The sequence below is a fragment of the Anguilla rostrata genome, chromosome 2, assembly GCF_018555375.3.
Source record: "Anguilla rostrata isolate EN2019 chromosome 2, ASM1855537v3, whole genome shotgun sequence".
Taxonomy (NCBI): Eukaryota; Metazoa; Chordata; class Actinopteri; order Anguilliformes; family Anguillidae; genus Anguilla; species Anguilla rostrata.
The window spans coordinates 6607596-6630918 of record NC_057934.1 but is presented as its reverse complement, the minus strand read 5'-3'; the positions used below and the strand labels follow the sequence as shown (position 1 = coordinate 6630918).

The following is a 23323-nucleotide window of genomic DNA, read 5'->3' as shown; positions in this document are numbered from 1 at the left end:
ATCGCGTTATGCGTTCAGCCTTCCACATCACACGGAAGGGTTTTCATGCGGCTTCTACGTGAATGTGATTTAAAAAATACATTTATTAATGCAACCAACCACACACACGCACACACACACACGTGTGTGGAGACAGGGATACCTCAGCCTTTACAATTTCACCACGTCCTGCGGATTCACTTACAGGCAAACGTCGTTTTTTCGTCAATTTTAGGCTGTCGTGACAAGACAAAAAAAAAATTAAAATAAGAAATAACTACCTCATTGACACGTCTGGCTTTTTACAAAATAACCAAAACGGAGAATCCAACGAAGCCACCCAAAACAAAACAAGCTGCTTAGCGATGATGCAATTATAGTTCGCCGAGCATGTAGGAAAACAAAACCAAAAAAAAGAAATAACTAAATATCGGAGGGCGCAGCGTCACGTTCTCAGCCTATTAGCGACCGTGCTTTAGCGAAGCGTCTAGCGGCTGAGGTCACGTGACGCAGGAAGACTCAGCTGCAGTCTCCCTCGCGGCGGCTTCTCCCAGCACAGGGCTAATGCCCCCGGGGCACTTAAACAGCACGCCCGCGAATCTCAAACCCCATCGCCCCCCCCGCAGACACGGATCAAAGCGGGAGACAGGAGCAGCCCCCCCGGTACCGTTTAAAACTTCCCGCATTCCTGACTCTCCGCTCGTCTCCCCTCCTCCGTTCCGCTCCCTCAGCGCTCGGACCGAAGAGGGGAGGGGAACCCGCGGTTAGCAGAAAACACGCAGGCCGCCGTGTTTTCGGGGGGTGTGGGGAGGCGCACACGTGTGTGTGTGTGTCTGTGTGTGTGTGTGTGTGTGTGTGTTGTTGTGTCTGTGTCTGGTGCTGTGCTTTTGTCTGTGTGTCTGTGTGTCTGTGTGTGTGTGTGTCTGAGGTACCCTCTCGCCCCTTTCACACGGTCCGTCCATCTCAACAGTGCTGCTCAACGGTGCTCCCAAAATAACAAAGATGGAGGGGAGTGGGTGGAGGGGGAGGGGGAGTGCCCCCCCGTCCTCCCCCCAACCCCCCCCCGTCGCTCTGGCCTGGCACACCGCCAAGCCCTTCCCCAGAGTTCACGACCTCGCGGCTCTACCCCTTTGCACCTAAACAAACAGAGCAGCGTACCTGCACCCCGCTCCGCCAGCCGGCCACCACACACACATCAACCTCCACCTACACCTCCACCCCCCACCTCACCCTCTGCCCACCCCCTAACTCACCCTCCACCCCCCACCTCACCCTCTGCCCACCCCCTACCTCACTCTCCACCCCCACCTCACCCTCTGCCCCACCTTCCCCACCCTCCACCCCTACCTCACCCTCTGCCCAACCTAACTCACCCTCCACCCCCACCTCACCCTCTGCCCACCTCCTACTCACCCTCCACCCACCCTCCACCCTACCTCACCCTCCACCCCCATCTCACTCTCCACCCAACCCCTACCTCACCCTCCACCTAAATCATTTTTCCAGTTAGCCCACATCGATTTTCAGGAGCAAATGCTCCCAAATTGGGAGCACCGTAGAGGCCCGACCTACACCTCACCCTCCACCGGCTCCCCCACAGCCGGCCTCCCGGATCAACAGCCCTATCCCAGAGTTCATAGCCGGCGAGTGAGCGCAGGACCACGGTCTCTCTTCCTCCGCTTGCCGCTCGACTCGTCTCCGGACCGCCGGTAACCCGAAACCGCGCAGGACCGCCACCGCCCCGGGACCCGATGAGATGTAGGCCGGGGTGCTAGGCCTTTTCGGTGTGGTGAGATACAACCACAAACACCGTGAGAAAGAAAAGACGAACAAAAATTAAATAAAACCCCAAAGGCTCCTCAGCCTTGCTGGAGCCATGCCTCCTCCATCACAACAAGGACGTGTTGCCACGGTGATCTACTTCACCCGGTGGATCGGTGCCTGGCCTTTAAGTCTTGCGGCCCGCTAACGGCACTAATGGCGGGGGGGGGGGGGATGAAAGGAGAGTGAACACCTGCAGGTCTTAACCTGCAGACTAGCGTACCTGCTGGTAAAGGGGCCTCCAAGTCGACAGGTTAGGAAACGCACCACACGCCTTTCAGAAGAATTAGCCCGATTACAGATCCTCACTGCAATGCGTTCTGGGAGAAATCCCGCCATTCAGTGATACATATTTTAATAAAATTTAAAAAAGAGAACCCATTCTCTTTTCCACACACTAGCGGTTAGCAGCGAGGGCGAAACTCGTGCAACATAACAAGGCCTGGAAACCTTTCCCCCGGTTAATCTCACACTGGCAATTCACAATCTGGTTATCGCTTCTGAAAACAGCGCAGGGCCCCTCTAAAGGTTTGCCGAAGGGCGCCGGAGGTTTACCTTTCTCATGCTTCGAATTGACCCTCGCCCCCCTCTGAACCCCCGCCCGCCCTCCCCCCCCCGCCCCGTGCGCAAATTCAATACGCAGAACCCAGATAAAAGCGGCCCGACGCCTACATATTGGGGACAGTGTGCAGTCACGAATATTTATATTTGGTTGTTTTTCTCCCCCAGCTAAAGGAAGTTGGCCGGAGAGTCTGCAACGACCAGTACATAAACATGTCTTTTCCTGGAAAGTCTTGAATTTAGGAGCAGCACACGCTCCTAAATTCAAGGTCCCGTCCCCTACCTCGTCCAATCACCTCAAAACTGTTTTGTCGAAACTGTTAACCGTTTGAAGAGCAGGTTTTGGAAAGCAGGGTTTGGAATGCTTTTTCAAAATTCTAAGTCAGTGTTCTAGAACTCCACTGATTTCAATTAGTGGTAGTGATTGTTACATCAGCATTAGAATGTGGAGTTAAGAACGTTCTAATCACCCGTTTGTGACCTCACAGGAAGTCTACTTGATGCAGTGGGACTCGCAAAGAGCACGGCTATACCCTGTCAGCTGTGACGGAATTATTACAGTCATTCAAGGCACCTTCCCACGATTAAAAAGAGTAAACAGAGGACCAGGAAGGCAGCTCCGCACCGCCCCGTCCCGACCCGACCATCGTCAGTCAATCAAACCGGGGCTCCCAATCGGAGGAAGTGGATGAGCCCGCCCCGTGCCGAAAAACTCGCTCGACCGACCGTCCCACCTGTCAGACTCACAATCGCTTCTGCGGGGCCGACGGAGGAGAGGTACGCCCCTGTTCACAGACAGCGCCTCTGTCAAAAAACAGGAGAGGAAGTCCGGGGGCAAGCACAGACCCCTCCCGATAAAGGGTCTTTATTTATCCCCAGCCGGGACGGCCCACTTCTAGACATTTTGAGCAAAGTCGTAATCCCTCGTCATAGGAAAAAAATCCAGCAGGATTTGAGGTATGTGCACTGCCATACATCCAAAGGCGTTTCCATAAATCTGTCAATGCGGTGTTCGAAAATCCCCTTTTTCTTTTTTTTCCCCTCCTCGTTCTCGCGTTTGAAAAAGCGAACTGCGCAACAGGCGACCGTAAAGACACCGAAACCAAAAAGAAACAGTTCTTTTTAAAAAAAAAAAAAAAGGTCCTCCCCCGCCTTACACCTAATCGGCGAATGACTACGCAGCCTCGACTAAAACGCATCAGTGCGCGATAAAGAACCCGTTTCCAGAGCGAGGTCTGGCTTTGCCCGAGGACGTACGCGCGCCGGGCCCTATTCCAGACGGGGCTGGGGGAAGGGGGGCTGGGGGGGAGGAGAGTTACCCGAACTCCGCTTCCCAAACTCAAAACCATGGGAAAAGAGCACCGGAGTCTCGGCAGAGTGATTTACGCCTAAACGCCACATCAGAGAGCAGGACGGGGAGCCAACCTGTCATTAATCCCCCTGCTGCCCGGGGCCACACAACCAGACCAATCACCTGGCCTTCCAACTCCATTCCCCCCCCCCGAAAAACTGCCCCACCCGCAGCAGCCCTGCCGTCTGCCTCCTCCTAAACGCTAAAGGATGAAGAACAAACGAGAAGAAAAGAAAGAGAGAGAGACAGAGTGAGGGGGAGAGAGAGACAGAACAGGAAAGAGAGAAAGCTTAAGAGTGAGGGGGAGCGAGAGGAAGAGTACGAGTGAGGGGGAGAGAGAGGAAGAGTGAGTGGGGGAGGGAGAGAGAGAGAGTTAGAGAGAGTAATAGTGAAGTAGAGCTTTTAGTCACTGATTGTTTTGTGATTTTTAACTTGACTGCACAATGAATTGGCCATCAGACTAAAGATTAACTGAGAAAGGATGAGGGGACGAAGAGAAAGATAGAGATAGCAGAAGAGAAAGAAAGAGGAAGACAGAGGAGGAGAGAGAAGCTTAAAGCTTAAAAACGTGTGGCCCATCATGTGAAGCAGGGCCACAGTTTTGCCTGAAAAGCAGCCTGTACTGAGCCAGCCTGTACTGAGCCAGCCTGCCCCTGCTTCCAGCTGCCTGTCCTGTACGAGCATCATTTCTGTTTGGGTCCATTAGCTGCCGTAATCCTCACTGTAGTCCATTCAGGCATTACACTGTTGTACCTTACTGTCAGCCATGTCTGCTTCTGGCTGGGAGGCCAGACTGTAATGCTTGCTAAAACAAAAAAAAAGTGCGGGCTGAGAGAAATTTAGGGACGGAGGGAAAGGCGTGTGTGTGGATGGGTGTGTGTGTGTGTGCGCGCGTGCATGTGCTGATTGAGGGCAGTGAAGTCCAACTGAAGTCCATCCAATTGCAAAATGTATTACATTTTTGCACAAAAAACAATGTAATTTGAGACACGTTGCAGAGAAGGAAGAACTTCCCAAAGAAAAGTCCCCTTTAATGCCCCCCCCCCCTTGCTCTTAACGCACAAGGGGGACTGCCTTTCTACTCGGTTACGTCCGCCCGCTTCGAGAGCACGTTGATAGGTTCATTAAGTGCGGCCCGTGTTACCACGGGCGGCAAGGTTAAAAGACGGAATGCCCCGCACCCACTGGAGCGCGACACCCAGGTTCACAATGGCCAGGCCAGAACAACAGACCTTTCTGCTGGCTGCTTCAGGTCAGCCAAAGAAGTGTCTTCAAAAACTTTATGAACCGATATCAACCGCGCCCCGCCTTCTGCTCCGCTGTCTGTCCACAACAACCAATCAATTTCTGCGGGAGACTTTGTTCCCTCAAACAATACGAACGGGACAGTATTTTTTTTTTTCCCCCAGCTCAGCCATAGTTCAGAGAACACCAGCTTACAACAGACAACTTTCACCGCCTCCTTGTTTGGAGTTCATTACGACTTCTGGGAGAACGGAGGACGTTTGTTTACATTAGACAAGGCAGAAATTCACACTGCCAATTATCAAAAAGCACGTTTTTGCTAAAAATAAATAAATAAATAAATAAAAAACTGAATTTAACTGAAGATCACAGTTAGCTCGCGATTCGAAACACATTACAGCTAACGTGTGATGAGTCAGTATATTTTTGTAGCACATTAACTTCAGTACCCGCTGTAAGCCAGCTCTTGGGGGATCCAAAGCTAATGATGCGATTTATTTGGCCCAGGCAATAAAATTAAACTGTGGACATTTCATAACTATCTGGCAAATACTGCGTGGCTTTTTTAAAAATGGCAGCTCAGTCCAAACAGGGGGGGGGAGGAGTGTTATCGGAAATCTCGGATAACTAAGACGTATTATAACTCGCACACCAGGGTGAAGACTCAAAACAAACCCACGTGTTGCCAAGTGACAGGTATGTGCACACGCATGAGGGGGCGGGGCAAGGGGAACCACCAATCAATGACTTTCTTTTTTTTTTTTTTATAGTAAAATTATGATGGCGTACGGTGCAGAAATGTGTTTTTACCCAAAGGCTGCAAATTGGACCAACTCTGCTAGGCTACACAAGCGTATATGGTTAACACCAATTATTAAAGCGCCATAACAAGTCCACAGGGGATTCTTTTAGACCGCTAGCCCAAAACAAATCAAATAAACATTTCACTAAACTTCTGATGGACGAAATGTTCCAAATATTCATATCCCATAAAAAAATAAGCCAGAATACCTCAAATATCTAGAGGGTCAGCTCCCCAAGATCGGACACTAAAATAACCTAAACTAAACTTGGCATGTGCAGAGTAGAAGCACTCACAGATGACAGGAAAGCAAACAAACTCAGCTGTAAAATACAAAAAAAAAAAACAATAATTCACCCCGACATTTAGCCCTACACCCCTTCTGCCCTCCCAGATTCCTCCTCGATGCTGCTGAATTCATGGATTTCTCTCTATGAGGGATAATGCCTCCCACAGTAAGAACACCTCCCCCTCCTCCTCCTCCTCATCCACACCTCCCCCCCCCCACCCTTTTTTTTTTTTAAACCCCCACTCAGCCATTCTATCCTCATTCATCCTTTCTAAGAAAACAAGCAGAGGAGTTCCAAGAGGAGTGAAAACTTGGCCGGCTCGCAGCAAGCCCGGCTGTGGCAGGTGCAGTCCCTCTGGGCTGCCCAGTTCTTATCCGGTGCGAGCCCGTCACCTAGCAACTCATTCAAACTTCCAATAAATTTCTCCCACTTACTGCTGCCCACAACTATCACAGGCGAGCGGGGGGGAAATAAAACAGATTTCTGGTCAAGCAATAAAAATTAAGAAAAATAAATAAATGAATAAATAAATAAATAAAAAGGCATGCATTTCCCTTGGGAAAATAATTATTTGTCCCTTCAGTCTTTATTAGGCTGGCACAAGTCGACTGGAGGCCCACGGCTCACATTGCTAGGTAGAAATCTGATGGAAAAGGAAGTATGCAAGATGACAATGTCTAATTAAGTCTTTTCATTGGAATATTGGGAGCCAGTCTAGAGAATGGGGGGGAATATATTTAAGAACTGGTTACCAAGGAAACCGACCCTCATAACAATATGATCCGATTGCCAAGAATGCTGCTTTTCAACGGCTAATCCCTCCGGGGCTGTAAAAGCAAATTAATTTATCCAGGGAATGGCTGCTTTATTGAACTCCACAATCATAAATAAATAAATAAATGCGTTCCCTCGTCACTTTATTCCATCTTCCATTCAAAAAATAAGAATAAAATCCACAAAAAAGGCTTCCGTTTTTATCTAAACTACCGCACCAAAGACTACAGTATCAAAAACCATTCTCTTCCAGCAAGCACAGTCCTGAATGGTGCCCGTGTGGCTTGGAAAAGACGCGCTCGACTGCATTTCAGCAGAACGCAGGGAGAGGAGGATACGTCGCCGTTGAGCGTTGCATTCAAAGGTCTGACGCACTGAAGTTAAGATTTATGGCAAATTTGATGGTGTATTTTAAGTCATGCTTGTGGTACAGATGAAAAGCAAGCTATCTCCCTTCGGGTTAAAAGAGGACAGAGCGAAGTCTCTCGGTTGTAACCGAGTTCCGTTTTGCATAAATTCTGAATGAAATCGGTGCTTCCTTTAGGCATTGTATGTTAAATTCGCCGAATAGATAGCAGCACAGGTGTTATTTTATTGCTCTGGAAACACCATTCGCCATTGTTTTCCCCGATAGGTAACCAGGTATATTATTTTCTAAGGTTAAGAAAACAAACATCTCCGAGCTCCGCTTCCTTGGTTTAGACAGGCAGCCTTGGGTGCAGGCAATAGAAATTCCATGAACGATTTTATTTAACATCACGACTTACCGTTGGGACTTTAGTGGAGGAAATCTAATCATTTTCTTTTCACTAGTTAAGACATTTAGTGTAGCCTATGATCTGTGTAAGATAAAAGATTTGGCCTATCGATAACATTTGTCAAACATTTACCAGGTTAATGATAGATGGCCATTAAATTAGTTTAGATTTTAAGTTCATTAGAGCTGATATGTAATAATTAAAATAGACTCGAATCCATTTTTAACGTTAGATGAGAAACAACTAGGATACTTCGAATTTAATGTTACTAAGCAAACGTTAATTTAACGTTACTTAGAACCATTCAGACCTCGCAAAGAAACTAGAAATTATAAAGTAAAAAATGTAGGTTAGTATCCGAGAATTTAAAGGATCTGGAACAAACTTACTTACTAAGTTTAATTCAAATATTTTTTTGTAATGATCAAGATGCTTAAAAATATAGAATAAAGTGACTTGTGAACAACAGAGGGAAGGTCGCAGGAGCTAAAACATTTAGCAACGTATCGTGTGAATTAATATTAATTTATACTAATTAATATTAATTAGTTACTGGCGTCGCCCAGTGAGAACTGGCATGTGGAAATGCACTAATGCATTTTGGCATCCTGCTAACTATCGTTATACAGCTAGCGACTAGAGCTCTTATCGACTTGAATCTAGCCAAGCAATCGTAGCTACTATATCTTTACGTTGTCTGATAGCTACAGTCCGATTGCCGGAGCTACTGCTGTCACTCAGTGTGAGAAGCAGCTAGCCACCAAGCTATAACGCCCTCCGTGCTTGGCAGGTCTATTATGCAGCCAGATAACTAACAGTTGCCTAATTCGATTAATAGCAAACTGAAGCAAATTATTTTTCATCCCAGTTCAAATGGTCCGTCAAGATTTAATTTATACTGCCTAACTAGTGACAGTGGTTTCTTCAAACTAGTCCAACTGATCCCACGTGGGCTAATGTAACGATCAAGAAAGAGACAATATTTGTGCCAAACTGAAGTGGACACCATTACGCTTAATAATTCGCGTTTACTCGCATTCCGTTATTCTGGTCATCCCCTTGCAGAAAAGGTAGCTAATAACGCGGGTGGGATAACTAGCTACGACTCGCACTCACCGGCCACGCAAAGCTGAAAGGCAAAACAATCCTGGATCTTTCGGTTCTCACGGTGTTCTTCAAAGAAAATGTATTCCCTCCGACGACGGGTGTAGTTCCAGTGCCGAAGCTGCAAGGCCCCGCTGCAGAAACCCTGGACTGGTATTCCTTCAGGCACACTTTGAAATAAGTATCGCATTCGTCCCGCGTGCATTTTCCATCAGCTCCATTCCGAGATCCGTCGCAACACAATCCGTTCTGCAATTCGCCGTTCACATTCTGCATCGAAACGATCTGTAGCTCGAAGTGCCCCGATGCAACAGACACCTGTTAAAAAAGAAAAGCACAATTCAGTCAAAACAACTTTGCCACATAGTTTTTTAAATGTCAAGCACAAATCAACCCCAAGCAAGGCTGTTGGCTGATGGTAAATGAACGGTGCTTCTTCGCTGCACAGAGAACAGATTTATAACGTTAGCTAGCATTGATCTAACTTAGCGACTGAGGCATGCTTAGTAGTCGATGGTAGGGACATCGATGTTTTTGTTCGAAATGAACAATTCACAGACAGCAAACAAATTGGATAAGTCGGTAACCAGCGAACAAGCAACTTTTACAAATACAAAACGCACTAGCAAGCTAAGGTCCGAGTTGTAAAATTAATGTTAGCTGTCGCTGGCTAGCTTGCTTACTTGCTAACGAACAAGCTGCACGCCGTTAAAAAATTAAATGTTGACCAGCCCAGCAAAAAGAAGGAAAAGGGGAAACCAGATGACAGTACAAATTAATTCAAGCGCCATGTAGCCTACAGGGGATTTGCGTTCCAATTTTTTTACATGAATTTACTAAATATAAATGAAGACGTTTATAAACAACCAGCAAGTCGTCTCGTAGAAAGAACAGCATTCCACATACCTTGATTCGCAAGCATAGTGAAATTGCAAGTAAGAGAAAACCAGCAAAGATTGAACTCCGTCTCAAAATCATGCCTCCTCTCTGGTATTGCCGCTCGCGTAGAAACTAAAAGTCTGGCCGACTCACGGCTCTGATATACTCCTCCGATTTGAACATGCACGAGTGGAGAACAACACTTTTTCAAAAGAGTACAGATTTCAAATGCAAAACAGCCTGCCTCCTTTTAGTGCCCTATTCTTCCACAGCTATTATTGTTATTGTTCTTATTCTTTCTTTTCGACTCGGTAGCAGTACAATACCCACGAGCTAAGAAACACCGTCTGCGAGTGACTGACTGTTCTATGCAGCAAGTTCAGGGAGGAGGGGGTGGGAGCCAACGCATGCGTCTCTTTAATATTCAAGAGTTGGGGAGGTCGCCCGATATAAACCCCACCCTTTCCTTCAGTTCCCTTGTCTTGCACAGGGAACGGGTTCGTAATGGAGATAAGCAGCAAGATAAGACATTGTACGAATAGATTAGAGATCTCCTCCTCTCTCACCAAAGGGTAAATTCAGAGATCAGCTGAGAAACTTCTGAAAGGAATTATAGCATGCGCAACGATAAACTTGAATCCCAAAGGGGTTACGTCCCCAAAAACCATTATTGTGGCCCACGCATACCCTAATAGACTGTATGGGAACGTTTCATAGAGGTTTGTCAATTGACACTAAAAAGCGCCACGCGCGTGATTCGAATAGATGGCTTGTCATGCAATGGTGAAAACGAGGCAGATTGCATCTTTATCAGTTTCCTTGTTTACGTGCTTATTACATCAATGCAGTAATTAATGTTATCTATTTGTACCGTACGGACATCTACAGTGAAATAAAAGTTGACACAACAAAGTTTTCTTTCCAAATTTCCAAACGTGTATTGCCATATATGTGAGAGGCCAAATCAGAGCTAATTTATCGAAATATGGAGTCTGTTTCCAAAGATCTGAAGTCTTGTGTAAGACCACCCCCCACATCACATTTGTGCGTTTTTTTAAATGTATCTGCCGTTAGCGATTCAGAGTAAGAAAATCCACAGTGATCGGACACTCTCACATAGAATGCCAATCTTTCTATATATTCTCATAAATGAGCCCCCTATTTGACTGATTTTCCTTTTAGGCGTTCTTTTAAAAACACTGCCATTGGCTTGGACATCATAAAATCAGCATAACGGAAGGGGCTAATCTCTGTTATCTTTCATTTGACGAGGAAGTTGTGTTTTCCTTCCTTTGTTCCTTTACCTTCCACCAATCAGTCAAATTTAAAATTCAAAACAAAACACGATATATCTAAAATATTTGTTGGTAACACGTGCCAGAATCGTTTCTGACTCGTTTGGCCCAGGTACAGAATGACATTGTGAAGTTTGCAAAAAAAAAAAAAAAAAGCCCATCTCTCTCTCCCGAGTCTGCCCCAAGAACTACCCTACTGAGTGATGAGCGTTAAATCAATGCAACAAATTGCGACTGAAAAGCGACAGAAGGGCTGGAAGCTTAAGGTCCGTCTATCTCGGTGGAACTCTTTCAAGGGTCATTCTTCGTCCCTAATGTGAGTTTGAAAAGAATCGAAGAAGGGGGTAGTCCTATTATGAAATAGAGACTCTGGAGGACAAGGGAGGGGGCCGTCTTTATTCTCAAATTAGGGCAGCTGCGCTCCTCCAAAAGAACTCGGTGAATAGATATCAACTTTTGAAAGGGAACCAAAGGCGTTTGATAATGTTGCAGCAATAATTGTTCAAAAACTCGCTTTTAATGACAGAAGGAGGTTTAATGAGGTGAAATGGGCCCCCGTATTTGTATAGAGCAAGTCAATGACGTTATAGAAAAGACGGCTGCCTCGTGCGCCCGTCGTTTTGGAAGTATTGTGGCATCGCTCAATACGATAATCTCCATGACAGTAGGTGCTTATTAAAAAAAAAAAATCCAGGCTTACTCTATCCAGGCCCATTTACGGAGAAGGAGCCGCATGTTGGCTACTAGGCCCCACTGATCAAAGCAAGGCACAGAAAAGAGCAGCGCGCGACCGCAACGGCACGGGACAGTCACAGGTTGGCTAAATGGGGAGCGCTCGTAGGGTTCCATCATCAAGATTCACGCGAAGAAAAAGGATTATTTCTGTACCAGAACCCCCCCCCCAAAAAAAAAAAGACTGCATAGGAGTGACTTTTGCCTACACTGAAGAAGACACAATGGGACCAGCAGTGGGTATAAAGTACAATATACCCCAGCCGTCATCTCTCCTCAAATAGGTTAAGAGTAAGACAAGACCTGTTATTTTTGGAGGCTGTAGCTTACAGGACCGAGACAATTGCAAGTCATAAAATATATCACGGCTATACAATTCTGTAGTTCAGCATTTCACAAATTCTTTCTACCCACTGATTAAGAGTTACTATCTTGAACCAGAGGCACCGGTGCGAGTACTTTCCCTCTCCCATAAATGTGATTAGCTGCTTATCGATGAGCGTGGGAAATACTACACAATCCCTGTGGCAAGTTTCTGAAAGAGAAACACGGTCCTTTGCTTTGCCAGGATTGCTGTGGAGGTATTTAGCAGTTCAAAGCTTCAGCCCCTGAGAGGAATTCTGGGGAATGTGCACAGATGGGGGGGCTGGCGGGGCTGGGGGCTGGGGGAGTCTGAGAGGTTGTTCCCCCCCCTTCAGCTGGTGCTGAAACGTACATTTCACTGTTAAACAAAAGCAATTTAATAGGACATTCTGTCAGAATGGCAGGTCTTTCATATCCTGTCTTTGCTCAAAGCAGTTCCTCCAGACTACTGTGTAGTGTCGAGGCTATTGTTGTGGAATTTGGAATATTTGCACGCCGAGCAAGGCAGTTGCCCTATTCATCACTACTGCCCCCTAGTGGATGTGGGATGCAGACTACAAAACGCGCCACCTGTTACTACCTCCATCACAAGAAGCCCCAGCAGTCACTTTTCCGGACAAAAATTTCACCATCGCAAAAAAGCACTCCTGTGGTACGCGGGGATCAAGGCCTTAACCACCCCCCCTTTTCTCACGAGCTGACTCAGAAGCTTACCTTTTGCTTTCCGGTAAGCAATGTTTCCACCTTAAATTTACCACTCCCTTGTTTCATAAGTCACCTCTTTACTCTCTCCCTTCCGCCCACTTATCCTCTTACTGGATGCGGGATGGTTCCTCTGAGCACTTGGATTGCAAAATCATGTGTGATCCTGTGTTTTGGGTCACTTCCATGAAGTCCCATTCTTTCCATTGCATTTTTACATGCCATTGAGGTGCATGTGATTAGAATGTTTTAGCTGAACATTCTAATGCTGATGTAACAATCGCTACTGGTAACTAAAAATCAGAGTTCTAGAACACTGGCTTAGAATTTTGAAGAAAAAAAAAACATTCCAAAATATCTACACTTTTTACTGAATATGAAAATTCCATTCTGTTCTGTTCTATTTTCTATTATAATCAATCCCCCCCCCCCCTTCCCCACTGAACAGAATGATACCCCACCACATCGCTTCTCTGGGATGTTCTTCAGAAATCCTGAACGCTTGACCCCGGGCACAACCTCCTCTCCTGTTCCGCCTAGCCGCGGAGCGAGCAGAGGATTCTGGGCTAAATGGCGTGTGGTGAAAGCATAACGGCGGTTGACGAATAAATAATGGCGCGGGCAGGTCGACGGCAGCCGTGACAGAGCTCCCTCTCTCTCTCTCTCTCTCTCTCATCCCGGCTCTCCTCCCTCTCTCCCTCTCTCTCTCTCTCTCTCTCTCTCTCTCTCTCTCTCTCTCTCTCTCTCTCTCCTCACGCTCTCTCTTCTCTCTCTCTCTCTCTCCTCCCCCTCTCTCTCTCTCTCTCTCTCTCTCTCTCTCTCTCTCTGTCTCTCTCTCTCTCTCTCTCTCTCTCTCTCGCACACGCACACGCACACGCACACGCACACGCACACGCACAGGCACACGCACACGCACACGCACAGGCACAGGCACACGCGCGGCCCTTCTCCCGCCGAGGCCGGGCGGCGTTCCCACACCGCCGGCTGGTGTGTTGCGACACGGCGACGCGGTGAGAAAGCACAAAAGTTAATCAGCAACCGCTGCGGCGGGAGGGAGGGAGAGAGGGAGAGAGAGCGCAATCAGCGGATTTACCGCCATCGCACACGGCCCCGGGGCGGCCGCGCCGCCATCTCACCACCTGAGAAGAGCGAGAAGTGGAGCAGAGGTGACATCACCAAGAAGGATTTTAATTTTTTTTTTTTTTTTTTGTTGACGTGTGGTTTTCTACGTCTTGGTTTTCAGAGGGGGAGTGAAGGGGGGTGGGTGGGGGGGGGGTGGGGGAGTTTTCGGCTGTGGGACAGTTGTGCAAGTGTCCCCCCCTGCCCCCAAAGCCTGTGCATGTGTATGCACGTCATGTATGTTCTCGCCATCACCGTTAATCTCTAATGTCGTTTTCTGTGTGTGTTGTGTATGTGGGTGGGGGGCAATTGTGGGCAGTGTAAAACGGGGCTGTTGTTACAGAGGTCCTTGCCCCCCCCCCCCCCCCCCCCCCTTGCCCACCGCCCCCCCACCACCACCCAGTTTGCAAAGGTTTGCATCCACTTGTATCTACAGCCTGAATCAGGGTGTGTATTCCTGGCAGAGGAAGAACCTGGTCTCTTTCTCCAGAGAAAAGGAAATGTGCCTGGTGTACCTTGGCAGAGCCTTGCTGGCCACAGTTTACTTGCAAATGCAAAGTGCTTTGAGCTTGTCTGGGGGAAGCGCAACCAGCTGAAAACCTCCTTTGTTTTGTCTAATGAACTAAAGTTCTCAGGTTGTGAAGATAGTTTACTCAGCCTTGGAGTGTGAGGATATCTCCCCCCCCTTCCCTTGTCTTTTTGAACCCTATTGTTTCTCCGTTTATTTTATTTTTTTCCTTGATTGACTCTGGTCGTTTCGACGGGAGTTTATGAAGGACTTGGGGAGGAATTTTTATAGGGTTTGCTGGGGGGTGGGTGGCCTTTCATCTGAAGGCTGTTGGCTGTTGAAGTGAACCTGACAATGGGGGGAGTCCGAGACAATGCATGCGTTTGAGAGAAGGGGACTTTTTAAACGACAGGAGGAGAGCTGTATAAACAGCTTTCTCATCGCAGTGTGAGGTCTTAATACACTGCCCGATGAAGCCCGATCGATGACCTCGGGCTCCAGCCATGCTTCTGTTTAGGGAAACAGAAATCGAGCGTTCATTGAAAAACCTGGCCCTTAAAACAGGGATCAGAGACTTCTAAAACGAATTAGCAACTTCAAATGAGTATTTTAAACAGTATTTTAATGTGATTCTTAATTTATATTAAAAACAATGAACCAAAATGCTCAAAAAAAAAAAAAAATCAATTTAATTTGACCCCAACCCCATTTTGCACATTTCTCCAGGTGTGAGCCATAGGGATACATCCGTAAAGATGCTTGTGATCTGATCTAAGATTAATCTCATACAAACAAACAAAAGGAGGTTTGGATGTTACTTTCTTCCAAAAGGTACGTACGTTTGGTCTCAGGGAGTGACACTTTAACCTCTTTTATTTTTTTTCTGAACCAGATTTGGTCCGAGATTGAAGCCGCCCGGCATCTCTAATCAGGGCTCGTGGAGCGCTCCCATTGCTAATGCTAGCATGTTGTGTGAACACAGAGGCTTGTGTTTTCTAAATAATGCATGCGGTTTCAAATGCGTGGCCCTGGGTTAAGGACCTGAGTTTCCGAATGACAGCCAGCCCTGCTCTGCTCTCCGACGGGCGAAAAAATTCAGAAGGTATGTCCGGGCCTTTGTCCCGTCCCGCTCAAAACCTGAGCCGGGGGGCGTCTCGCGTTACCCCCGCCGCATTTAAACGCTCGTTCTCTGCGTAATTGGGGTTAATTAGGGTTACGGTCTTAAACCTCGGGAGATCGCCGGATCGCTCGCTCGTCCCGACAGCCGCGAAATTATACGCTCATTTACGTTTCTCAGCGAGAGCCGAATGCCTCAGTCCATCGGACCGGTTCGGAAGAGGGGTGGGGGGTGGGGGGGGGGGGGGTGTGTGTGCTCCATCTGCTTGTCCAATCTGCTCAGGGCCGAGAGTTTTGTTGATTGTAAGGACAGAACTGGCCTCATTGAAAGAAAAAATCTGATCCTCAACCCGGAACTAGTGGCCCTGGATGTTTATCCGATCAAAGTGTTTATTGACTCAGGTTAGGTAACACTGGGTTCCGCCAAAATGATGTGAACAAGGGGGTATTTAAGGGGCAGGAGCTGGTACACCGAATAATCTATTTTGTGTGTGTGTGTGTGTGTGTAGGTGTGCATGTGTGTGCGTGTGCATGTGTGTCTGTGTGCACATGTTTCTGTGTGCGTGTGTGTCTGTGTGCGTGTGTGTGTGTGCATGTGCATTCGTGTGTTGTGTGTACGTGTGCATGTGTGTGTGTGTGTGTGTGTGTGTAGGTGTGCATGTGTGTGCGTGTGCATGTGTGTCTGTGTGCGTGTCCACGTGTTTCTGTGTTCGTGTGTGTCTGTGTGCGTGTGCATGTGTGTGTGTGCGCGTGCGTGTGTTGTGTGTACGTGTGTGTGTGTGTGTGTGTGTGTGTGTGTTGTGTGTGTGTCTGTGTGTCTGTGTGCGTGTGCGTGTGTGTGTGTGTGTGTGCGCGCACGTGCGTGTGCGTGTGCATGTGTGTGTGTGTGCGCGCGTGCGTGTGCATGTGTGTGTGTGTGTGCGCGTGTGCATGTGCGTGTGTTATGACTTCTGGAGTGGCACAATCTCCTCCGTGGGCACAGGGTGTTTGGCTTGACTCACGTGTAGGATTTTGGGCTGCTGCGCAGATAGCAGGGCAGCACAATTACACGGCCGTTTGTTTACTGATATAATTTAAAAGCAGCGGGTTATATTTACCTTAAAAAGGGACTGTTCCAGTGCCAGGGAATTAGTATCAGGTGAGCCGTGTTAAAGCCCATGACCCAATAGCAGAGGAAACGTTGGGAACCGCTTATCGCGATGAGAGTTTTTTTTTGCTCTGCTCTATTGACAGACTGTAAACGAACGAGAGGGACTTCAAAAGTGGTTCTCCCCGGCCTAGCTGGGAGTGGGGGTGAAATACCCGGTAACAGCAGGTAAGAGGGAAAAAAAAAAGTTGATAAAGCTCCGGGATTGATAAGCACGATTAAATATGTACTCAGGAAACTATTTAAACAGGTACGGGTTCCCTCCCTGCCCTGCCCGATTTGAGCCCTGCGCATTATCAGCTGTTTGTTTTTAAGGACAGTCGGAGGAAGCGCTCTTCCCAGGTGTGAGCGAAAACAATCGGAAGGGGCTGGCTCGCATCCCTCCCGCCAATATCACGCCCGACACACCTGTGAGTGTGAGAGAAAGGTCGCGGCGCCTGCCGTCGTCCACGTCACCTTGCGGCACGTCACTGTGATGAACTCGATCGGCACCTTTCGATGTGGACGCAACGCCGGGTAGTGTTTCTGAAATGCGGTTTGGAGAAGGGGGCTTTTAAACGAAGGGATGCAGGCTATACCCCCAGGCAGCACCCTGCGTTTGTGCCCTAGAGCGATATAGGGAACGCAGCCCAAATCACTACCGCAAACACCCACATACAGCGCGGTCCGTGAGTGTTTCGGACAGTGACTAAACACTTTTGTAGTTTTGGCTGTGTACTCCGGCTCTGTGCTGGATGTAAAATGAAACAATGAATATGAGGTTAAAGTGCAGTCTACTGTAAGTCCCATCCATATCGAGTGAATCATGTAGGAATTTATTTAGCAGCCATTTTTTTGCATAGTCCCCCTATTTTGGGGTTGCAAATCCTGCATACTTTGCATTGTATATTAAACAACGTCTCTCTCTTTCTCTTCTTCCTGCCCTCTCTCTCATACTCTCTCTCCCTCTTTCTCTCTACCTCTGTCTCTCTCTCTTACTCTCAGGTTTTTACAGCAGATTAAACATAGAGATAGGAAATTAATAATAACAATGATAAGATATGATAAGTAATAAATCTATTGCTCACACTAATTAACTGTCAGCTCAGCAGGAGCAGAAAAACATTATTCAGGTGTTTGCCTCCAGGACTAAGGTTGGGAGACAATGTAAGCAGTTTCTGTTATTTCAAACAAAGGCAAGTAAACAGACATAAATTATAATGATTTTACACAATGATGAATCTTTTTTTATGACCTCAAAAGTACATGTACAATTTTATCTCAGGATTCAAAGAAGTGGAAAGCAATAAAGATTTTTTTTTCAGATAATATAAGACAGTAAATTCTTTGTTCTTTTTAGAGATAACTCACCACTCATTCCCTGGAGCGCAACAAATTTGCTCTGACTTATGGGCTTATTCATCATCATCATCATCATCATCATCATCATCATCATCATCATCACTATACTCATAGCATGCTGGGAAATGCAGTACTTGACAGTGCAGGGTGACCTCACCCAAGCCTCCACCAGTGTGTACGACACCAAACTGAACATGTCAAAAGCTCCTTCCGAGAAAAACTATTATTACCGGTTTATCATGAACTCTAATTTTATTTCATACATCTAACTACAGCGAGCAGTGATAACTGATCCCCAGGGGAGGTGTCTGGTTGGACTTCTTTGTTGTTAGCCTCTTGATACTCATGGGTGACGGGAGAGATCGGATAACCTGCCGCTCCCTCTCGGGTCACGCGGGCTTGGTCGCGGACGCCGAAATAAGATTCTTCGGACGCCGCCACCGTAAACCGCCTCCCCAGAACCGAGCCCTCGACAAAAAAACGGTCCCAAGCTGTTGGTCAGATGTTCCGCCCGTAACCGGTCCCCCAATCCCCCCCCCCCCCTTGCGGCCCGGTCTGCTGACCACACTCGCCTCCGGGGGACGTCTGCGATCGATCAGTCCTCCGTGGCGGGGGCGGCCGACCCTTCGTTGGAACCAAACTTGCGGGACCGAAGTGTTCTTCGCCGCGGGCGTTCGGCTGCGCTCGCACACACGTGCTGCACAAGCTCGGGTCGGACGACGCGCGGTTGTGTGAGAAAGGTTCTCCAGCTCGACGGTGTAGTGTAAAGGGGTAAGGAGCTGGTCTTGTAACCTGAAGGTTGCGGGTTCAATTCCCAGGTAGGACACCTGCTGTTGTACCCGTGAGCAAGTTACTGCATTGCTTCAGTATATGTCCAGCTGTATAAATGGATACAACATAAATGCTATGTAAAAGTTGTGTAAGTCGCTCTGGATAAGAGCGTCTGCTAAATGCCTGTAATGTAATGTAATGTAATGGTATAAGTGGCTGCAGGAGTTTGGTTTTGGTCACAACAGAGGCTGCTGCAGTAAAATCCAGCTCCTTAACCACTCTGAATAACTGAGAAATAACTTTCTCTTCTAAAAATACTTCCTGCATATTTCTTCTGAGTGTTTGGAATGGTGTAAATACTGTACAGGCTTATACACTGAATGTTGCACTGATCTACAACTTCTGTGAGTAATATGTAGATGCATGTTATGTGATTTTAAAATATGATTGTCTTGCTGTGGTGCTTGACTATACAAAGGAAATTCCATTCAAGGGCAATAAAGCATCTGATTTTGAGGCATTGCAATCTAATCCAAAATAAATTGGACAGGGTGCATTGGGGTTGCAACCCAGTGTATAAGGGAGATGATGTACTAAAAGGTTTTGTTAAGGGTTATGCATAGTTATGGGGATAAAGTGCTGGAAGTCTGCCTTATGTTGAGTTTCTAACAGAAGATTCCTCTTGTAAGAGCTTGAGTTGCTTTTTTCAAGGTTCCTGTCCAGCAAAAACAAACTATTAGAGTATCTGTCTGTCAAACTTGACCTTCTAGTGAGTTTTATGTATGAGAGTTGGATGTATATGAACATGTGTGTGTGTGTGTGTTCTGTTTGTGAATGTTACAGTATGTGTACGGATGTGTGCACCTGTGAATCTTTCTGTAAAAAGAGGTGCATAAAGAATGCACTTATTACACAATCACACACAAGATATTTGTGTTTTCAGAATTTCTTCCTCACATAATAAATTATCGTCGTACCATTACATCGTGGCTTTTACAGTGTTAAAGGCCAACCTGAAGCTGCCCTCTTCGTGCACTTGGAGTGATTTGCTCTTGCTGATTTACAACCCGTCCTCAAACCCTCTGTCTTCCACTGTCTTTACGAGCAAAGAAACAGCACTCAATCAAGGACGAGGCAAAGCCTTTGAGGAACGTGGGGGGGTGGGGGGGATTTATTCCATGGGATTTTGGGACTGTCTTTCGTTCAAGTACACAATCTGTCCTGCAGCAGTAAACTGTACAGTCTCACCGAATGACCTCCCCGTCAGTATGGAGTTGTGTCATGGGCTCTGGAGGGTGTTATTTGGGGGTTTTCTGGTTGTCGGAGAACTGCGATGTGATTGGGTGGGCTGTTTATGAGCTTGTGTGTGTGGTGGGGGGCACATCTTGTGTGAGTGGGGGTGGGGGGGCGGGGGGGGGTCACAGTGGAGTAATGCGATTATGGTAATGATCAACAAGTCATGAGCAGGGAGCCTTTGTAGGCTGTAATTAACTTGTGTGAATGAATAGCTCACTGCCCCCCCCCCCACCACCTCAATGTATTCAATGCTTGACGTGACAACAGGACATTGCAATACACTGCAAAAAAACTTCACAGAAACAAAGGCTGTACTCATCAAATGTAAAATTAGTGTGAGCACAAAAAGTATAACTTGAAGCATAAATAAAATTACCAATAAAGTTTTTTAATGGCTTCCAACTAGTTTCTTCCACTGTTTCTATAGTCTCTTCTTCCCTCTCGCCATCCCTCACCCTCCCTCTCTCTCTCAAATTCAAATAAAAATTCAAAAATGCTTTATTGGCATGACGAGATGTTTCTTATATCACCAAAGGACAGAAGCTCCCGCTGTCTCATATTCAAAAAATGCTTTATTGGCATGACAAGATATTTCTTATATTGCCAAAGCACGGAGAAGAACGTATACAATGGAACACATAAACATAAATCTAGACAAACGGTGTACATACAAATATCGGCCTATCCTACTATGCTTACTTGTATTCCCTCTGTTTATGGCAAGCTAGGCGGATGTGACTGTCCTGGCACTGTCTATTATTAGTTTTGTTAGCATTTACTTCAGTGAGTCCCAGGACCAATTGACTAAGGGGACTCTTCTTTGTATTAACCTCAGGGCTTTGTAACGATAGCAGTGGGGGTCACTCGTTCTTAAATGTGTCTAAAATCTGATGACTCTTTTCTGGATATTAATTAGTAGTTGATATTGCCCTGTATGCATTGTTTGTGGTTTTGGCCTGAATTATTCAGTACGTTGCTTCAGAATTGCCTCAGTATATTTCCATCCGCATAAAGGGATTGTATGTACTAAGCAGGCTCTGTACGTTACTCTGGTGGCTCGGTGTAGCCTACATTGTGATGACAAGAAACTGGCTGTGATAAAGATCAAGTAAGTAACTGTTGGTTTATTAGCATAACCCATCCGTGGGGGTTGGGTGGATGTATCATAGGTATGACAAGGTTGCGAGATAAGACCTCACTTACCGTCCGTCAAGCAATAAATAAACAAACATTCAACAAACATATAAATATACGATAAATATTCAAAGCGAGACTCCTGCGGAAGAGACTGTTGATCCTTTTTTTAGTAAAGGAAGGAGGTAAGCGTTTGCGGATATTTGGCAAACCGTTGATCCCGCACGGACGTGGGACGTCCCACATCCAAGTGTTAAACAAGCAAAAACGTGTTATTGCTGTCACTGGATCCGGTAACACGCGCGATGAGCTCACGTTTAACTTCCAACTGCCGGTAAAGTGAATGACCAGAGTTTCCCTCCGTTACGGTCGGAGAAAAAAACGACCAGGCAGGAAAGAAATTAAAACCGTACAGTTCACATGATTAATTAGCGTTATTTATTCAATTACGAGTGACGTAGTCGACGCCGACGCAGGGCAGCTTTCTCTCCGAGATTTGGGGAGGGATGTCTTTTTCTTTCTCCCTCTTTGGCGAAATCGGCGGTGCTCATAAAGACCCTTTTTTATTTACGGGCTTTTGTGCGCACACGTGAGGGTGCGATGGGCTTCAGAAGTTTCCCCTTTATTTTGGCAGGGAGATTTCGGAGAGCTGGCCGGCCGTGGAGAAAAACGCTGGGAAATATGAGTTGGCGCGTCGCTGACTTCAAAAAAACAGCGCCATCTGGACCCGAAGAAACAGGATTTGGGGGGGAAACGCTGGCAGACAAACAAAAAAAAAAACGTAATTAAAGAGGGGGAGTGGTTTTTCTTTGTAATTAAATTTATTCTTTTTTTTTTTTGTACGGAATTTAAATATGTTTCGGAAACTGTCAGGCACTAATGGCGTTCCAAAAAAAAAAAAAGCTGTCATGTATTTAAAATTCTGCCAAAATTCAGAAAGCACTGTCGTGCTCCAGGACAGGAGTCTGACTCCCCTGTTTCCACCCTGGCCCATCAGAGGGTATGGGCCCTGAAGTCCCATTTGGGACGGGACGGTGAAGGGGTATCCCGAAGATCACGAGCTCATCCCTCAGCTGGAACAGGGGTTGAGGAGAGGGGTAGTTGGAGATGGGGGGGGGGGGGGGGGCTACAAAATAACCTCAGGGGCATCTCAGAGTACCTCTCCCAGAGTACCTCTATTCCAGGTTACCCGTCATATCAACCCCCCCCCCACACCCCCCCCACCCCCCACCACAACAGTGGGAACATCAGTCGGTGATGCTGGCCAGATGACTAACTGTTAAGCAAATGGCAAAATCACTTTTTTTGGGGGGGGAGGAGGGGGGGGGGAGGAAGGAAGGGGGAACAGGGGGGTGAGGAAACGACAAAGGAAGATCGTCTTCAGCTGTTCTGGGCCTTTCTGCACATCCCAGCGCGGGGGAATCTGGTCTTTATTTAGGACAGAGGCTTTTACCCAGAGTGTGCTCGGAGCCTATTATCGACACCCTCAGACATACAGTAAGACATTCCCCACACTGCTATGGCCAGCGAGGGCTTGGGCACAGCGCAGTCCTGCTGATTCGGTTTGAGAGTGAGCAGGATACTTTGAGAACGTTTGGTTTGTAAGTCCCTGAGGCTAAACTACAGGCCATAAATGAGCTAATTTAACTGTACTATTTGTTTGTTTCATCTAGTTATTTCTCGACTTCTCGTATTTTTTTGTGTTTTGGATTTAAGTTAATGATATATAATATGAGTTAAATTCATAATTTTCTTGTCTCTTTCCATGAGACAGTGAGGCCCAGCCCTCAGCCTGGAGGAGGGCTGGACTGGGCCGGACAGCAGGGAGACATTTTTCATAGCCACTCTAATTATTTTCTTTATAAATTCACAGCTGTAAAAGAAGCATGCTATCCGGGCAGAGAAAACATTCTCAGACCTGGAAGGGCGAGACGGGCCGGCGGATCAAACATCGCGAAGCGCTGGTTACCCGCCACCTCAGACAACGTGAAAAACGGACGCCAGACCAGCACGAAAAAACCCCCAAAAAACGCTCTCTCTCTCTCTCTCTCTCTCTCTCCCTCTCTGTCTGTCTGTCTCTCTCTCTCTGTCTCTGTCCCTCTCTCTCTGCCTCTCCCTCTCTCTCTCTCTTCTGTCTCCCTCTCTCTCTCCCTCCTCTCTCCCTCTCTCTCTCCCTCTCTCTCTCCTCTCTCCCTCTCTCTCCCTCTCCCTCTCTCTCTCTCTCTCTCTCTGTCT

At 47.0% G+C, this 23323-nt stretch overlaps 1 protein-coding gene across 6 annotated transcripts in view; it reads right to left on the bottom strand.

The window, feature by feature from the left end:
* The window catches only part of jag1a (jagged canonical Notch ligand 1a), a 37874-nt gene extending 27932 nt beyond the window's left edge, over window positions 1–9942 (bottom strand). For all 6 annotated transcript variants that reach the window (XM_064316881.1, XM_064316899.1, XM_064316908.1 and 3 more), the window contains exons 1-2: window positions 9592–9942; window positions 8698–9003 (exon numbers count right to left, since the gene is read on the bottom strand). In XM_064316881.1, coding sequence (XP_064172951.1) covers window positions 8698–9003; window positions 9592–9663 — 378 coding nt within the window. In that variant the 5' untranslated portion in view covers window positions 9664–9942. The remainder of the gene's footprint in view (window positions 1–8697; window positions 9004–9591) is intronic.
* Between the last annotated feature and the right edge of the window lie 13381 nt (window positions 9943–23323).